General features: G+C 42.0%; 1 protein-coding gene across 1 annotated transcript in view; it reads left to right on the top strand.

The window, feature by feature from the left end:
- The first annotated feature begins 273 nt into the window (after positions 1 to 273).
- Positions 274 to 20,375, top strand: part of svopa (SV2 related protein a) — a 38,966-nt gene continuing 18,864 nt past the window's right edge. The window contains exons 1-2 of the mRNA XM_053610772.1: positions 274 to 384; positions 19,634 to 19,794. Coding sequence (XP_053466747.1) covers positions 350 to 384; positions 19,634 to 19,794 — 196 coding nt within the window. The 5' untranslated portion in view covers positions 274 to 349. The remainder of the gene's footprint in view (positions 385 to 19,633; positions 19,795 to 20,375) is intronic.

Here is a 20,375-nt window from a genome sequence, read left to right as displayed (position 1 = left end):
AGCCACTGAAAGATGAGCGTTTTCAAGGCTTGGCCCATAGCTCATTTGTGGTTTTGGTACTGAGGAAAACCCCCTGTTTAGGGATGTGTATATTAGCCAGTCCTAATCATTCGTGGTGTGAGCATTTCTCCAGATTAATCAGTACTGCGACTTGAGACAAAAATCGCCTTGACTCCGCCTGAGTCAGCGTTTCGGCCCCGCCCCTCCATTGCCCCGCCCCCGGTAAGCTTTGTGTGTGCGTGTGTGGGTTTCGCGACCGTTCGCTGTCCGGCAGATCGCGGTGCTGAAATCACGGCGCACAACAACAACAATGTAACGGCGATGAAAGACACAAGAGTAGATTTACATCATGGACGATGACCTGTTCCAGCTTAGACAGCTGCCGTGAGTGTAAAGCGCAATTATTCCTGTTTTATTTGTGATTAATTAAACCTGGGCCATGTTGCAGGCTACACAGCATTCTCGCCCTTCTCTCTGTTATTCATTTAACTCTAGCGTTTCAGAATCCATGAATGTAAATGCTACAGTACAACTGTATGCTACTGATAATATATTTTTGCTTTCATTTTCAGGGGTGTGTGAGAAAGAGAGAGAGAGAAAGAAAGAGAGAGAGAGAGAGAGCGCGAGCTTTGTAAACAGCGTAGGTTGGTTTCTAGCCTGTATGTATCACAGACATAGGGTTTGTTTGTTTGTTTGTTTGTTTTCCTTTCCTTGAGCCAGCCATTATTTTTTTTTTACCAAAGTCAAAGACGTGTTGTTTATTCCATACACACATCACTCGAGGGTGTAAGCAGTACAAACACATAAAATGGAGACATTTTGCACCGTGTTGTTGTTGAAAATCAGCCAGCTACGTCCACTGTATAATCGCCTATTTCAGAACATATCCATGAAGAACCTGGCATGGTATTAGGCACACACACTGTTTAGTATGTTAGTAGGTATACAGCTGAGAACTGAGAACCATGGGTACCCAGAGAACGCGTACTATTCACTGGTGCACTGTGTAGTACGGATAGTATGAAACGTTAAATGTAGCCTGAGCATCATCACATTTTAATGGCTCAGTTCACGTAGTATCATATCCTGTTAGCTGTATTTACAGCTGTACTCATAGTTGAGTGCGAAAGTTGAGCACATATACAGTACACTAGCCTACAGGACAAATATATATATAAAAAAATTATTTAAAAAAGACAGTGTGTTCATTGTCACTGTGCAGAAATACGCACTGTCCTGTACTTTTCCTTGTCGCTGGGGTGGCACCATCACTGGTGCATGATTTGCCCCTTTTGGTATTTATATTTTACCTTTAAAAATAATTTAAGGTACTTAATTAGTCCACAAGGACCACTACAGTAAAATAAAAAATTTTAGCTCTTTGCTGAAAAAAACAACAACCCCTAATGGAAGCTATCACAGAAATCGTAAGGGTTTCCACTACAAATGCCTTTAAAACCATTACCATTATTGGTCCTTTATGGTACGGTATGGTATTTATGGCCACTAGACATAACATGCCATCAATAGAAGGCAATAAATCACCAGTAGATACCCATGGGGACTGTTACAGTTTCCATTAAAACCAATGCAATTCCCATTATTACCATTGAAACCATTACAATTTCTGTGAGGGTTCTATTGTTTTGAATTGTTTTTCAGCAGGGGTGTACCACATGTACTTTCCCAAGTACAAAATCATGCTCCCTTTATGGTACAACTGTACATCTTGAAGTTCAGCTTGGTGTGTGTATGTGTGATGGTCAGTGTATGTGTATGTGTAAGGTGTTATAGTGAAAAAAGAATCTAGATCACTTTAATTCTCATAATAACTGATTTTTAAAAATTATTTTATGATTCTCTAAGTAAGCTTTTGAAATCTGTCAGTTGTAATGTTCACAGGGTAAATTACAAGGTATGCAAACTTCTGCACCCTGCTGTACGTTAGCCTGCAAATTACTCTATATCTACAGAGGATATAAAAATCTACACACCCCTGTTAAAATGGCAGGTTTTTTTGGTGTTAAAAAAAAATCAAAAAACATGTCCAAACCATTTTCACATTTATTGTGAAATTGCAACATATAAAAAAAGAAAAACAAGACACTTCCGATACCCAGCTTACATAACTGTGTACACCCTTTTATAATTGGGAATGTGGCAGTGTTCAGAAACAACCAGTCACATTCAAATTCATGTTAAATACTAATTAGTATACACCTACCATCAATTAAAGTGACTGATTATGCCCAAATAAAGTCCAGCTTTTCCTATAGGATTTTCCTGACATGTTCTTGGTAACATACAACTGGAAAAGCCACGGGCCACAAAGAGCTTACAAAGCAGGTACGGGAACTCAATGTTGAAAAATATCAGGAGATGGTTACAAAAAATTTCCAAGGCACTGGATATACCATGGAACACTGTAAAGACAATAATCAATAAGTGGAGAAAATAAGTCATGACAGTGACACTACTAAGATTGATGAGAAGATCAGGAGAAAAGTGATCAGCGAGGCTGCCAAGAGGCCGACAGCAACATCAAAAGAATTGCAGCAATTTTTGGCAAGTATTGGTAGCTCCTTTCACGTGACAACAATCTCCCCAATTGTTAATTTGCTGGGCTACAGGCTAGGATGGCAAGACAGGCGTCTTTTTTAACCAAAAGAAAAATCCAAGCCAGGCTAAAGTTTGCACAAAAAAAATACATCCAATCTCCCAAAACTATGTGAAATAATTCGTTATGGTATGATGAGACCAAAGTTGAACTTTTTGGCTATAATACCAAAATATATGTTTGGTACAAAAAAAACCCAACAAAACCCACATCTCATCACTAAAAGTACACCATCTCCACAGTGAAGTACGGTGGAGGCATCATCATGCCTTAGGGCTGCTTTTCTTCAGCTGGAACTGGGGCTTTAATCAGAGTGCAGGGAATAATGAATATCTCCAAATACCAGTCAATTTTGGCAAAAAAAAAAAAATCCCTGCTAAAACACTTCAGATGAAGAGGAATTTCACTTTTCAGGATGACAGCAACCTGAAGCAACACCTCCAAATCAACAAAGGAATGGCTTCAGCAAAACAAGATCAGAGTTTTGGAATGGCCCAGCCAGAGTCCAGATCTAAATCCAACCGAAAATCTGTGGAGTGACCTGAAGAGGGCTGTGCATAGGAGATGCCCAGCCAATTTGCCAATTTAAAATTTTTTTGCAATGAAGAATGGCAAAATACTACAAGTCAGGATGTGCCAGATTGATTGACCTAAAAAGATTGAATGCTGTGATAAGATCTAAAGGTGCTTCAACTAAGTATTATTTTAGGGGTGTGCAGACTTATGCAACCAGGTTATTGTACACTATTTTTTTTTTTTGCCTTAGAAAAGGCCTAACAATTACTAGGACCCATGTCACCAAAAAATCCACGATGGTAGCAGAAATCCATTACTTGATAGTTATGTTTGGTTGGTAACCAGGACAAAATTGAAGAAGCACATCTCATGCACAAAACATATCAGGGCTGACCGAGTACTCCTCTATTCCACTCATTAACCAAATGAATGGTTACCAAAGCTATCAAATTAAAACTTTAAAGAATTAAGTGTAGAAGCACTTCCCCATAATGCTTTTATTACTTAACTAGTTAGGCACAACTCTAGTGGTCAGGCCTTTGTTTAGGACCTGGTTTGGCCCTGAACATCAATTGGATACCATGAGACCCTCCTCCACAACACAGTGGGGAATGGAAATATTGCTGATGCTATTGGCGTCCTCTTTCTGCTCTCAGACTCTGACACTGGCATGGTGCCCAGATACTATCTGACCCAGCAGGGGTCGGGCATTCAGTGGTATTCAATCAGATCTCCAATATGGGAGATAAGATACTTAGCATTTCAGGTCACCGCAAGAAATAACAGGTGTGATCACAGATGTGTTGGGCATGTGAAACTTTTCTGTTCAAAATAACTTGCTAGCTTTTAAGCTTAGATGAAAAAGCAGCTTTTTATATTCTTCATCACACAAATAAACAAAATAAACACAAAATGACTGTCAGTCAAAGCATGTATCCTAGTGGGATCATTAACTTCTTGAAAGGTCTATCTATGGCCAAGTGTTTACCTCCTGGCAGAGGCACCCAGATTTTGGGCTAAAATATTTCCATGAAATCCTTTTTTACTGATCCACACCTGTGTTCCCTTTCAAAGGGAAGTTCGACGTTGCATTTAGCATAACACTATGGGAGCACCTCTCGTGCGCGACCGGCATCAGAAGCTTGTATAAAATCATGCCTATTTATAGGCCTGCCATGATCAGGTGATGTGGCAATTAAGTGTGTCGCATGATATAAATATGGCACCTGTGAACCTCGCCATCAACCTTATTATCTTTAGCGAAAGACTGCATGTCGGTTGTTTGGGTAAAGAAACAAAAAGATGCTTCATTTCCTCTCTATCTTTTCTCAAAACCTCTGGACTTTTCTATCCCTTTTAAAAAAGAGAAAGGGGGGAAAAAGGAATGAGCGAGAGAGAAAAATATGAGTGAGAGAATTCAGGAAGTGTGTTACAGCTTGCTCCCTTTTCATCACGGGAGTAGTGCACCCTTTCTGGGTGAAGTGTCTAAGGGTTGGAGCATGTGATGACAGCCTTGAGAGGCTGTGCTTGGTAATGCCTACATTAGGTAGCTCTGCTCGCGACTCGCTCTCTTCTCGGAACCGAAGCGAGTTGGGTTTCAGAGTCTCACGGATCTGGGCTGGCTGATGCCGAGGCAGCTAGCCATCTCAGGTCCGGGGGATCTCTTATGGATCCGGAAGAAGAGCCGGACACGAGCATTGCTCTATCTCTTGCTCTGTCTCTGCTGGATTTTGGAGCTTGCATTGCGACTCCTCCTTCCGCTATGGAAAGCCAAAAGGGGAGGAACCCCCCCCCCCAAAAAAAAAACACACACAAACACACACAAAAATAATAGTAATAATTCCTCTCTGACACCGAGGAGCCAGAAGGATATGCTAAAAACTGAGAGCAGCATATAAAGAGCTGCTTGAAGTGATTACTAAGGCTGGATGAGCCTTTTTCTCCCCAGTGAAAGTAAATCCCTCACACTGCAGGAACCTCCCATATCTTCCAGAAGTGCATGACAAAATATCAGGCTTCAGGGGGGAAACCATGCATAAGCCATATTTATAACCCCATGAGGTTGGATTATTCGGCCATTGTGGGGAATGAATGGCATGGCTATTTAGCTATGCTGAAGGCGGAGGAGGCGCTTGCGAGCTACCTCTCTCCATCGACGGCAGGTAATTAGGGTGGCCGGCTTTGCCATCCAAGCCACCGTGTAAGGCCACCGTGGCATTGGTGGGCAAGGCCTATGCGGTAGTAGTCTTGCTTGTGGGTCACTGCAGACAATGACAGTGTTGCAGGCCTACCAAGCAGACCTGCTGAGTGAGCTCAACATATGGCGGCATTCAGCCAGTTCCTTCTCTGTGTCGAGTTCACCTGGGCATCCACGAGTGGAGCCCGGGCCAGCACTAGTGCGAGGGAGACACAGAAGGCCAGTATGGCAGCCTGCCAACCCCCGCAGACAGCCAGGGGAACTGGGCGGCCACAGTAGCGGCCTGCTACTAGGCCTGATCCGAGAATGGTTATAAAGGCCAAGCAGGCAAAGAAGAGCGGTCCTGAGGGCCCGTGGAGGGACGTATCAGGGGACATGAGGTTGTTAGGGCAGTTAGCCCCCAGTGCTACTATAGGGCCTCCCCTAGCCAAGGCTGTCCCAAGTTTTCAGTGTTCTCTGGTCAGCGAGCTGTCACAGGGCAACGAAAATCTGATGCTTTCCCTCCAATAGAATGTGAAATAGTTAACGTCACTAAAAGACTGTCTGGCAGCATGGAAACTACTGCCAAATGTGTCTCCATGGGTTCTGTCTACCGTAGAAAAGGGTTACCGGGTCCAGTTTAGAGCTCGACCACCCCGGTTCAGAGGTGTGCTCACCAAAGTAGTCAGTACAGACCAGAGCCCGACATTAGCGCAGGAAGTAAGATCCCTCTTAGATATAGGGGCCAGAGAGCATGTTCCCTGTTCCCTGAGGGAGGGAGGTTTTTACAGCCGTTATTTCCTGGTCCACAAAAAAATAGAGGAGTATGCGGCCAATTTTAGATCTGGATCATCTGAACTGTACTTTTTGGACATACAGGTTCAAGATGCTGACGCCCAAACTTATCGTTCCACAGATTCAGACTGAGGATTGGTTTGTGACGATAGATCTAAAAGGTGCATATTTCCACATAGAAATATTGATAGCTTTATCCCCTCGCACCTTCACAAAGTGCATGGATGTCACTCTGGCTCCATTGTGACTCCAGGGCATCCGTGTACTAAACCAGGGGTTACCAAACTTTTCCAGGGCAAGGCCCCCCAAATGTCATTAACATTTGAAAGAGGCCCCCCTTTTGCAAGATGTCTTTAAAACACATTAAAAATAAAGACTTCTGAATATATCCCCCTTTTTTAATTAATAATTACATCTTACATCTTTACATTACATTACATTAGGAATTGATTGTGTGTGTGTGGTTGTCTGAGAGTGAGAAAGAGAAAACATACTAGTGGGAGGGATGGGCTTGGTTGCTCCGACCAAATTGTTGAGGCCCCCCGGGTGCCCCCTGGCGGCCCCCACTTTGAAAACCACTGTACTAAAATGCCTGAATGACTGGTTAACTCTAGCACGATCCAGGGAACTGGTGGTTCAACATCAAGTTGTTGTTCTCGCCCACATGAAGAGCTTGGGGCTCAGGTTGAACCTCAGAAAAGTATGCTTTCTCCAGTGCAGTGGACAACTTTTCTAGGGGTTATCAGGATTCTACTATGATGAGGGCGTTTCTATCCCTAACATGTGTAGGGTCAAACCTATCAACACTGAGCAAGATAAAGCAGGATCTTGGGAGACTATTGGAGCTTATGGGCCTGTTGCACAGGAGACTATTCAGTGGTGACTGAGAAGTTGGGGGTTTCGTCCAATGACGAAACCTCTGAGAGTAATCAGTGTCACGTGGCAATGCATACGTGTTATGAGAATCTGAGTGTCCCTGGTTTCTAGCCTTGGGTCACACTCTAGGGGTGTCTCTTTAGCGCAAGACGGTAATGACAGACACCTCCCTCAAGGGCTTGAGCGCAGTCTTAGACAGCTGTCTAGCTCACGGTTTCTGGAGTGGCCCTCATCTGGAGTGGCATATAAATTGCCTAGAAATGTGGGCCATATTTCTAACACTGAAATTCCTTCTTCCTCAGTTGAGAGGTCACCATGTGTTTACAGACAATACACCTGTGGTCTCATATATTGACCACCAGGGAGAATTATGTCCGTGCCCCCTGTTCAGGCAGGGGCAACTAATTCTCCTCTGGGCAGAAGGAAAGTTTGTCAGTGAGTGCAGTGTACATTCTGGGAATATGGGGGCAGACATCCTGTTGAGGCAGGGGCTGAGGCCCAGGAAATGGTGGCTCCATCCACAAGTGGTGGAGTCCATATGGCGAGGTTTGACCAAGCGGGACTGCATGTGTTCGCCTCCGAGGAGACAACACACGTCCCACTGTGGTTCGCCCTCACTCCTCCCACACAATTAGGACTGGGCACCATTGTGCACATGTGGCCGAGGTCACATCTGTACGCTTTTCCCCCGATCGCTCTGTTCCCACAAGTTCTATCTAGAGTTCGCCAAGACAGTCTATGTCTGCTGCTAGTAGCAACTTATTGGCTAGCTCGAATATGGTTCTGAGAGATAATATCCCTGCTAGATGGCACTCCTTGGGAGATTCCCATATGCAGGGATCCACTGTAGACCCAGTTAACTGTGCAATAGCTACAGTCCTGGACTTCTTACAAGAACGTTTCTCAGCGGGGTGGGTTCCTTCTACAATCAGGGTTTACGTGGCCGCCATTTCGGCCAGCCACGCCCCTGTTGATGGAGCCTCTGTGGGGCAACATCCTCTAACTTTGAGGTTCATGCGTGGTGTCAGGAGGCTGAGGCCCATCTGCAGGCCGCGCATACCTTCCTGGGACCTTTCTGTGGTCCTAGAAGGTCTGTCGGGTGCCCCATTTGAGCCGTTAGAGTCAGCCTCTGAGAAGCTTCTGACTCTAAAGGTAGCTCTTCTGTTGGCCCTGACATCTCTCAAGCGAGTAGGAGATCTACAAACTCTTTCTGCTTCCCCTTCCTGCCTTGACTTTGCCCCTGGATTAGCCAAGGCCTTCCTGTATCCTATGCCGGATTATATTCCTAAAGTGCCTACATCGGCTGCCCACCCTGTGGTGTTGCCGGCTTTCTGCCCTCCTCCATTCCCCACACCAGAACAAGAGAGAATGCACCTGCTGTGTCCAGTAAGGGCTCTCTGTACTTACGTCCACCGCTCCGGCCAGTGGCGTAAGTCGGCACAGCTGCTGGTCTGCTTTGGCGGCAACAGTAGAGGTGATGCTGTGTCAAAGCAGCGCATCTCTAATTGGATAGTGGAAGTAATCCCTAATGCTTATGAGGCACGGTCTCGCTATGCCTCTGGGCATAAGGGCTCATTTGACCAGGGCGGTCGCCTCCGCAAAGGCTTTGTCCAAAGGGGAATCCTTACAGGATGTGTGTGCTGCTGCAGGGTTGTCTACGCCACACACATTCATTCGTTATTGCAGCCTGGAAATTCATTCCACCCCGGGCTCGAGTGTCTTGCAGTGACCCTCGGGCTTGGGTCTTTTTGAACAGGCCGTACCCTCGGTTTGACGGAGTGGGTATCCTCGTTCCCATAGTGTTATGCTAAATGCATTGTCCTGAGAAGGGAACGAGACGTTGCGTAGCTTTGTCATACCAGGGCACGCCTGTGAATTGCGTCTTCGATTCAGATAATAGAGGCTGATGGTGTAGTTCACAGATGCCATATTTATATCACGCGACGCGCTTAATTGCCACGTCGCCTGATCATGGCAGGCCTATAAATAGGCATGATTTTACACAAGCTTCAGATGCCGGTCATGCGCGGGAGGCGCTCCCATAGTGTTGTGCTAAAGGCAACATCTCGTTCCCTTCTCAGGGAACAGGGTTACATGCGTCGTATCTAAAGCAACTAGGTTGCTGAATTTCCTCTACTTAGTCAATACAATAATCTTCAATTTACTGATCAAAATGAAGCCACAAACAAGATAGATGAGAGAAGCAAAAGTCCAGTTTATCATTCAAAAAACAACATGAGATCCCCTCGTGAGACGTCCCAAAAGTGATCTGAATCTAAGCACAGATTCAATGCCCTATTTATACAGTCTTATATACAGGTTACACCCAATTATCTCATTATTTTGGAATCCCAATATGCTTTATTAACGTCTTTTTCTGATTCCCCTTAAATCCAACTTTCCTCAAGTTTGAAATACCATTAGAACAAGCTTTTCTCGTTCTGAAATCCCCTTAAAACACATTTCCAGCTATTGGATATCCCCTTATCTTCATGTTTTTCTTTTGGGGTATTTAAAACATTTCCAAGGCCCTACTGCCATTCCCACTTCCGGTAATTGAGCTGGGCGCATCTCATCGCCCGTTGTCCTGAACAATTTGGATATTTTCATCACTTCTTCCTTGTGGGTGAGATATGTTTTTATTATTGCTTAATGTTACACGTATTTTTCCTCTAATTCTAAGTATGTTTATGTTTTTTTGTGCTTCTTACACATTCTGTGAGTATGTGTGTGTGTGTGTGTGTGTGCGTGTGTGTGTGTGTGTTTCTCTTGAACATTTTTGTGAGTGTGTGGGTGTGTGTGTTTTTCTGAAAACATCGTATGAGTGTGTTTTTTTCCCCCAATTTTATGCTTTTTACATGTCATGTATTGACACCTGTTTCCTACATTCTTTGCATGTGCTTGTACATATATTTATGTGAATATATTTTAAGTGTTACCACTACTGTTTTATCTAATTTCCGTCCTTTCTGTCTGATCTCTGTCCAGCTGATCATCGCCCTCCTGCAGCTGGTCTTTCTCTCTCTCAGCTGCTCAATCTCACAGGCCTGGGTGGCCTGGGTGAATATATATGTCATCATATGGCTGGCTTATTTGGCCATTGATGTCACAGCTGTGCTGGAAAGTCTCTGCTCCTCACCTGCACCCACTGGGCCTCCCTATTCTCCCGCCTATCGTATCATTCCATCGGTGACCTATGTTCATGCTTCCACTCAAACTGAAGCTCAATTTCTTCCCATAACTTCTGTGGAGGGCCCGTTTATTATTTCCTCTGATCATGATAGTAGCTTTGCTACAAACACATCATATGACCTCTCACCTACAAATTATTCTCCTACAAGCCCTATTCCCTCCCCATTATGATAGTGATTCTCAATAAACTACATAATCTGTTACCCTTGTGTTTTCCTGTGTCTTAAATTTATTCCCACAGTAACCCAGACGTTTTATAGTATGTATGTTTTTTTCTAGTATACATTCTATTGTATTAATTAATTTGTTCGTTTGTTTACAAAACAAATGTATTACATATGTGTACAACCTCATATTTGGCAAAAGCAACGATAGAGTTTCAGGAGATGTTTTTATCACATAGACTTGTGCTTAAAGCTGATGGGATTTATCCTAAAAGTGCTAGAAAACAAATGCTCATGGCGAGTCTAAATCTGCCTAAAGCTCTCAGTGGTAATAGCAGGTACATCAGCAAGCACTGAACCCTATAGTCTCTACTCTAAGGGACTGTAAATGCAATGAGATGGAAATGGAGAAGGCATTTAGCAAAGAGCATGCTACTTTTCAGGATAATATAGGTATTTGCTCTAGCTGGTGGCATGGCTGTGAGAAACTGAAAATGTAGTTTAATAAAAACTAATTTATTACTGTAAAATGTTTCAATGGTGGAGAAACACAAAGAAATGAGCTGCATTACCAGAATCTTAGAGTCTTTGACCAATACATTATTCATATTAGGACAGGTAGTTGAAAAGTATTGACTTTGGCAGTGGTATAGCTTGTCTTTGTGGGCCACTTTAAGCAGATTTCTAGTTTTAAATTGAAATTTTAACATTTGAAAATTTTGCAGTGCATCTGAAAGATCTGGTTATCCATCACCCACCTGGACACAGTGCAGGTATTTTGATGAATTTGGGGAACGACCTTTGAGATTATTGAGATTATGATTAATTATGATTATGCTTTAATTACTGAAGAGTTTCATATTCATCTGAATCTGCTGTTGCTTTTACCAGATACATGTTGCAGGCTACACCACCATCTCAGCATTCTCTCTGTTATTCAATTAACTCTAGTGTTTCAGAATCCATTAATGTAAATAATACAGTATAAGAAGGTTTAATGCTAATGTTAATATATTTTTTCTTTTATTTCTTCAGAACAACGGTGTGTGTGTGTGTGTGTGTGTGTGTGTGTGTGTGTACTTTGCCACAGATGGAGTTTTTTCTGTGTTTTATTTTTCCTTTTACCATATACACTACGTGGTCAAATGTATGTGGACACCTGACCACCACAGCCTTAATGAGCATCCCATTCCAAAACTATGGGCATTAATTAATATGAACTTGGTTTCCCTTTGCTGCTTTAACAGACTACATTCTTCTGGAAAGGCTTTCCACTATATTTTGGAATATGGTTGTGGGGATCTCTGTGATTCTCTGTGATGAGAGCATTATTAATGTTGGTTGAGAAGGTCTGGCATGCAGTCAGAGTTCCAATGTATTCCAAAAGTGTTCAGTGGGGTTAAGTTAGGGTTTGGTGCAGGACAGTTGAGTTTGTCTACACTGATGGGGGCATTGTCATGCTGGAACAGGTTTGGGCACCTTAGTTCAAGTAAAGGGAAATCATAAGGCTACAGCATTCAAAGCTATTCTAGACAATTGTGTGCTTCAGACTTTGTGGCAACAGTTTGGAAAAAGGCTGACATATGGTTGTGATGGTCAGTGTCCACATACCTTTGGCCACATAGTGTATTAGATGTGCCAATGTCTGATCCATGTTGTGTCTTCTTTGAAATGGTAATCTGTACTAAGACATAAATTGGGCTACTGCCAAGAAGTATCTTAATGCAAGTGACCTTCATCTGTCTCTCCCTTCTCTCACAGCCTCTTCTTGCTATTTTCTTGCCAAGATTTTTTTTAATTCTGAAAAAAGACAAGCAGAAAGGCAATAGAGTTGGACAAAGCTAAAAAAAAAAAAAAAAAAAACCCAAAAAACTTATCTATGAAGGCAGTAGCAAAACTCTTACATCTCATGTAATTTATTTTCAGTTGATAGAAGTAATGTGTTTCTGAAACTGATCAAATTCCAGCTACTAGAAAAAAAAAGGCATGGTTTTGTTACTCCCTCTCCACAAAAAGCAATATGCCCCTTTTCATTTATTCATCACAAACCATTCAACAAAGTCATCATTCCTAAACTCCTCAGCTATCTTCCAGCTTCAGCTATCTTCCTATATTATCAGTTATCAGTGAGTGTGTTCTGAGTATCGTGTTTTGATCACTACAGCATAGGATTTATACACACTGTCTGAAAAGAACCGTCATATGACTTAAAAAATCACTCACACTCAGTCACTTTACAGTCTTTATCCTTGCCAGGGTCGTAGTGGATTAGGAGCCTTTTCTTGGGCACAAGGAGGGACAAATCACGCCGAATGGGACACCAGCCCATTACAGGGCTAAATTTATATATACACTTTCATGCACTCATTCATACCTAGGGGCAATCCACGCCAATCCAAGTAGCTGCATTGTCCATTTGTGGACAATGGGATGAAACTGAGGAACTCAGTGAAGACCCTTAAGTTTGGAGACTAGAATAAAGGTCACATACAATAGGTATAAATTTATATCTTTCACTGTCTCAAAGGCTCATGGTTGAAATTTGTTTCCCAGTGACATAAATGTCTGTGTATAAATTAAATGAAAATGAGTAGTTTCTATTTAAAATAAAAGAATTTCCCCCAAATTAGCTGTTTAACAGTATGCTGTCAGTCCAGAAAGCAACCCATCTATTTTAAATGTTAATTTTTTTTAATTTATTTTTTTATTTTTCTTTAGATTTTAGCCATTGGGCTGACCTCTGGCAAAGGGTTAGATTGGTTTCGAACAGTAGATGGTTTAGCATTCGGTCACAAATACTATGTTGCAATGGATACTCGTGTTTCTACACACGGTCTTTCTTTTCAACACACAGACAGATGACAGATTAAGGCAATGGTCACTCCATTATGCTGCAGGGGGGGCATTTCTTCTGAGTGATCATGTCTGTTATGAAACATTTCTATCCTGATGGGCATGGTCTCTTCTAGGATTTCTCCGCCACTATACACAGGACGTGAGGGCTCACTTAATGGTTTGACGAGGATGAAAATGATGTAAATCATGTGCTATGGCCTTCACAGTCAACAGACCTCAATCCAGGTGAACACCAATGGGAGATTGGGGAATGACATGTTAAACAATGCTCTCCATTGAGGGAAAATCTTTTAGAAGAATAGTGTTCGTTACTCCAGTACAGTTCCAGTGACTTGTAGAATCTATGCTAGGGAGCACTGAAGCTATTCTGGCAACTACACATTACTAGCACGTTATTTGTTTTTTTTTCCTTTAGAAAGAATAGTTTGAACTAGTTAGACGTAACATAGTATGTCATATGTGGTTACCTAATCTGCTTAGTTTGTCAAAGTTGTATATACACTCCTACAAAAAGAGGTTTCACCTAAAGCTTTCCCTATGTATCTATTCAAAACTACTTTAGAAAGCTAGAATGCTTAACCATCCAAAGAAACCTGGAGGCAATGCCAGTCATGATTGGTAATTTCTTTATCCCATTGTTTAAACCCTTAATCATGCCATGCCTCTTCTGAATAGCAGGCATGGTGAGCAGAAAAGCAGCACTTGATGTTAGCCAGCTCTTTTTTTCAAGCCATATAAAACCTATGGTTCTATGAATTGTCCCATTGTGGAATTTGTACTTTGATTGTACAAAGTGTGCTATGTCCATTTACTTGCTGCCACTGTTGGGCCCATGAGCAAGGCCCTTATCCCTCTCTGCTACAGGGGTGCCATATCATGGCTGACCCTGCTCTCTGACCCCAACTTCCTGACATGCTGGGGTATGCGAAGAAAAGAATTTCACCGTGCTGTGACCAATAAAGACTTTAAAGACATTACATTACATTAGTTCTATTTTCTCCTCCAAAAACTTTTTGTAAAACGAGTGATTGAGAAAGTGATCCACCTCGTTCCTGTTTATTACACGAGCCAGTGAACCTTCTCTATCTGGAAATATCAGCAAGGAATATTCTGGATATATCAGCAAAGAATTTAACATCACCCTCAACAATATGTAAGAACCACAATTCTGCTCCAAAACGAGCCCCTTTCTGGAAGCTGCCAGTAAAATAAATGATATTTTGAAGTGTCCACATTAACAGTAGTAAGCCTGAGACACTATACAGAAGTACAAGTATACTGTTGCATCCTGTTTCTTTCTCCAGTCTTGTTCTGTGCTGTATTCAGATCATTGGTGAAGCAGCATTACCGGTTTGATGAAGGCCCTTTTGCTATTAGAGCCACTAAATGAAGGCTTCTGCTTAATTACACTGCCTGTCTCTGCATGAGTGCTTTGTTCGTCCATGATAAGACTGAGAGATGTGATTACAGTCATTAGGAACACTGGCGGTTCTCAGCACTCTCTCTTTATCTAACAGCTCTCAGATCAGTGCTCAGCAGTGGCCTCACACTTCACAGTGCTGAGTTGCAGTAAATAAAACCCAGGCTCCCTTTCGTGGACGTGTACCCGAATATGTTTGTATTTAAGCTTAATAAATTACAACAGTTTGGGGAATCTGGTTGGACAGTGATGACTTCCTATTCCTTCCACTTGTACTACTGTTATGACCACACGGGTGAGTTAGTCACTCTGTAAAAAGAACGTGCCAGGAAATGGAACCGGTATTCTGAATTTTGATCTTTTTTTTGTGCTTCATTGTTGTTAGTCTCCTGCAGGGAGAGGTATTTTCTCTAGTGAACTAGGAGGGTTTCAATTGTTGTAGTTACTAGGACTACTAACCAAGATCCTATGGCTAGTATTCCCCAGGTGCCTTTCTGTACTTTGCTGATTATGCTGAAGTTGGAAGGGAGTTAGAGCAGATGTTAGATAGTTGTGCTTGAAGAAAAAGGCAGAAATGTGCAAGGAGTTTAACCTCACAAAGCAAAGTGCCGTTATTCTGCCTTGGAGAAATGTGTGAAGAAAAAGGACTTTGAAGGAGCTGTGCAGGTTTCCGGACAATGGCACTCCTTGCTCATGAATGAGCAACATGAGAAGATTTCTGCTCGGGTCTAAGAACGATCCAAATTGGCACAAGAATGTTCTAATCATAAACCTGCAGCAGTTTCTGCTCAAAACACCCCCTGAGCAATCTAAATGCTCTGTTGATGCCCTTCGAGTCAAACTTGAACAGCTTGACAAAGAAAATGTGGAGATGAAAAAGATGAAGTCAAAAATTCCTATGAAAAAGAGGATGCATCCTCTCCTTAAGGAGTTTAAGTCTTCATCCTCTGATAAGGAGATAGAGGATATGCGATGGGATCCTACAGCAACTGTATAGGTGCGGCTACCGTATAGGTGCGTTCTTTGTGATGGATTCTAAGTTAAAAAGCAATGAATCAAAAGTAACCTTCAAACACAAACCTCTGAGTACAGAACCGATAAATTGCTTGGCAAAAAAGTTAAAACATTCCAGTGAACAGGGTGTTGGCTCGTTTTTGACACTACTGACATAAATTCGAGTTGTACTAGCTGCATTCTCTGAATGTGTTCTGAAGTGTATATGCCAGATGATTTAGACAAAGTAAAGGCACATCACAGTGAGTGTGAAGAGAGGGGAAAGCGCAACTCTCTTAAAGCAATGCATTTATGTAATAAATCTCTCATGGGATGCACGGTGGCTTAGTAGTTAGCATGTTCGCCTCACACCTCCAGGGTCTGGGGTTCGAGTCCCGCCAGGGCCATGTGCGCACAGAGTTTGCATGTTCTCCCTGTGCTGCGGGGGTTTCCTCCCCCAGTCCAAAGACATGCGTGGTAGGCTGATTGGCGTGTCTAAAGTGTCTGTAGTGTATGAATGGGTGTGTGAATGTGTATGTGATTGTGCCCTGTGATTGATTGGCACCCTGTCTGGGGTGTACCCCACCTTGTGCCTGATGATTCCTGGGATAGGCTCCAGGTTCCCCGTGACCCTGAAACGGAGTAAGCAGTAGAAGATGGATGGATGGACTTCCTCATGATTATTTGCAACAATGTGCATTCCACTGAATGCTGGCATAAAGTCGTTGATTGTTACAAGAATAAGAATGGGTCAGTGGGACTTTGCCTTTTACTGAAGATTTTCTGTTGCATTGGGGTAGTTCATGTACCACTGTTGATGATGTTTTTGGCATCTGTTAGTCAGTGGGCTAATGGTTTAAATATTGATTTGCATTAAGTGTTGCCTATTTTAAAGCCTACTTGGCCGAACTGCAACATATGATAGAGACACCACTGTGAAACTGGACATATCCACTGGGATACAGAGTGCTGGCAAATAATCAACAAACTCAGGGCAAAAGCTCTAACATTTCTAGTGATGAGTGCCAATGTTCTCATAAGCACTGGTACAGGGAGAAAATGAGCTGATCTTAAGCAGAATGGCATGAAATGTGCTTCAAATACCGGTGCGGCTGCTACAGCACGCCTCCCAATACTCAGTCTTTCTTCCTCCTACCCCTCCACTCAAATAGAAATGTCCATTGTGAGAGCTTATTTGCAGCCGATCACACATCAATTGGACAACAGGTGGTATGTAAATATCTTGGTAAATGATCGTGAACCATTATGGCTTTAGCTAGCTGTTACTGCCTGTGCTTTAGGTGTATTATCACAACATCTCACTGTTTGTTGCCCTCATGCTGTAATTTACCTGTTGTCTTCAGCTTGTGTGATGGATGTCACTACCCAGAGATGGATTAACTGGCTGGCTGCTCCCACAGCTCCTAACATTAGCCTTTAGCAGGCTAAAATCACAAATTCCTCATCGTTAATGATGACTGCAGTGTCTGATACTCAAGATGAGAGTGAACGTGATCATGATTGTGTGGTGTTATCTCACGCACCACCTTCAGGCATTGACGAAAATCCAGAGCTGATTTTGTTTACAGAAGGCTCAGCACAGATTTTAAATGGATGCAAACATACTGGATGGGCTATCTGTTTGTCCCATGTGGTGGCTTAATGCTCATTGTTGTCTCTCTGTTAACCTCTCAGCCAAAGTCGCTGAACTTGTCACCCTGACTAAAGCCTGTGTTCTAGCATCAGGTCTCACTGTTACAATCTATCTGTCATGGACTTGATATGCTTTTGCCTTTGTTAATGATTTTAGGCACATTTGGCTTCGGTGTGCTTTTCTAACTGTTGCTGGTACACCGATTAAACACACCTCCTTTATTTCCGATTTATTGTCAGCGTGTGAACTTCCAGTACAACTAGCTGTGGTTAAGACCAGGGCACATTGTCCCTGAAATACAGATGAAGCTTGAGGTAGTGCAACTTCTCTGATGTGTCGATTGCAGCTAATAAACCTCTGATGATAGTGTTGATGTCCAGTAAGTATGCTCCTCATCCTGCAGAGGTACTCTGGTACTCCTGCTTTAGAGGTCTGGTCCTGGATAGACCATGGTGCACTTTCGGATTCTGCTGGCGTCTGGAATAAAGGTGGCCTTTTATTGAGGCATTGTTGCCATATTTGGCTAAACAAATGCACAGTCTAGGACATGTGGGTGTCCAGAACATTTTCGTCAACTGGTGGAATTCGAATTTCCATGCTTGTGCATTTGATGTGGTGCGGTGTTGTATGTTGTGTCAAGCTAACAACAATTTCTCTATATCTGTTTCGCTATGTTCTTCTCTGGCTGCCTGGCTTTGTTATTTTCACTTTATGATCTATCTCCAGCACTGTCCTCTCTCCTTCTTGTTCTCACTCCATGACTTTCTGGTAGTCTTTATTTCACCTCATCCAGTACTTCTTTCTTGATTTCTTCTTCTGCTCTGTGTATCTCTCTTTCTCTTTGTTTCTCACTTTTTCTTCATTGTCTGTCATTTTCTCTCTCCCTTCAGTTGAATTTTTCTTCTTCTTTGAATGCTGTGGCCTTATGTTTTTTCCTACCTCTCCTTTTTCAAACATCTCTTCTTCTTTCACTTGCTACTCTATTGTATTGTCTTCCTCCCCCTCTTTCTCTCTTAGGCTGGAGTTTTTATTCACTAAAATACTTTTTGTAATAAGCTGGATATGCATATTTGGTAAGAGCAGTGCACACAGTAATTGGTTTTTGTTTGTTTGTTGGTTTTACAACAAGCTAAAATCCTATTAATACAAATACAATATAACATTTTTAATAAAGTGGGACATTCGTGAAGCACTTGTCTTAATGAGCGAGTTTGGGAATCTGGTTATCAGTTGGCAGTGTATTGTTTCCATTTTGTGTGATGTATTATTGTCAAGTTCTGATTGTTCAGAAGGTGTTGATTAATTTTCTATAACTACAGCTCTGACAACAGGTTCGACTGCAAGGCAAACCACAGGTTGATATTAATTTGCTCATTCTAATATGTTTTCTTTTCTATAATAACAGCTACTTAATTCACTGTGACTTGTATGGCGAATTTAAAAAAAGAAGAAGTGTTTAACAAAGAACAACGCATAGTCATTGAGATGGCAAAGTTTTCTGTAAGGAGACGTTTATTTAATATTCATGGAAGGGGTCTCCAGTGTCAGAGCTTTCTAATGGTTAGAGGTAAAGCTGTTCCTATAAGTACACCATGGGGAAAGTCTTCAGCTTGTAGAACTTTGTATTTTCTTGATATCTTGTCTTGACAAGCTGAATTTTTTAATCTTATTAATTTCAGCAGAGGGAAAAAGGATAGGTTGGTCACAAATGACTGTTTATAGCTGCTAACAGGAACTAATTTGTTTCACAGATGTTCCACAACATTAATTATAACTATAAACTATATAGCTATAATAAGTATGATGAGTCATTCTTTAATACAATATAAAATTATTGTAGCTAATATAAACAAATGTAGCTTAAATTAAGGCTAAAGCACTTATAAAGAAGACATACTTGTACAGCAAAATAATCAACTTTGGGGTGGTACCAGTAACTCTGACTTGTATCGGGCCACATCACACAACCTGTCATTGACTGTTTTCCTCTAACGGCACGCCCCCACATACAGTATAATTCCCTACTTCATCTCTCTTTAAGAGTTTATTCTTGATGTTAAATGATTTTCAAACAAAGGAGTTTTTCAAGTTAAAACACAGTTTGCTCAGACATGAAGTTCTCCTGTTGTCTTGGTAACACTCCGTTATACGGGACTTCTGTTGTTTCAGGATAATGTTTTGTCTGGTCAGCTTAATTCTGCCTGCAGGAGCGATGACTCATGAGCCACTGAACGCTGCAGTAATTCTCCTCTAAATAGTGACAGAATGCCTGTGTTACTGTACCCAACACCATGAGTTGAAAATAAATACGACTATGTCTTCGGAGATAACAGTCATATGTTGATGTCTTTCTGTCTCCCCATCTGTCCTGCAGTGTTGTGAAGTTTCGGCGTACAGGTGATAGCACATATTCAGAGTATGAGTGTGGAACAAGGGATCAGATGGTGCAGGTCGAAGGTGGAACCATTGATGCAGGATCTATGGCTCTGTCTGATGGAGCTCCAGTACCGCAAGAGTTTGCCAACCCCACTGACGGTACTACAGTATACACGTCTCCTACTACTGTTACTGGCTGCAAAGAAACTGAACACAAATAAAACCAAACTTTTGTATTTATAAAGATGTTTTAGACATTTAGTATAATCTAAGTACACAATACACAAGTGAACATATCTTGAATATAGACAGATTTATCCAAATATGTTTATTAAACCTATTTCTAGACTTTTTTTTTACTCATTTAAAACTTGAAGTAGTCTAGTTCCATATACACAATGCACAACTGCACCACCAGGTACACAGAGCAGTTCAGTATGCAAAAGTTGTAGAAAACTACTTAATTTCCTTGGTGAGGGAACATAAGAAAGAAACCTTGAGAGGGACCACACTCAGTAGGAAGTCATCCTCCTTTAGAGAATAAAGACAAACCATACTAAGTGTGTAGAAAGGATGTTCATGAGCAAATTGTAATTAAGAGTCCAGGGATGAGCACAGGGCAAGTTATTATGGACAAGTCTGCAGTATCCAGGTGAGATTATCCACTGAAGCATGGGTGATACTTTTTGGGAATTTGTAGGTGATTCACAGCAGCAGAAAGTGAGTCACAAGTGTATAGG

This window comes from Ictalurus furcatus, chromosome 22 (assembly GCF_023375685.1).
Source record: "Ictalurus furcatus strain D&B chromosome 22, Billie_1.0, whole genome shotgun sequence".
Lineage (NCBI taxonomy): Eukaryota > Metazoa > Chordata > Actinopteri > Siluriformes > Ictaluridae > Ictalurus > Ictalurus furcatus.
The sequence above is the reverse complement of the archived record's forward strand: the minus strand, read 5'-3'. Positions and strand labels throughout refer to the sequence as shown.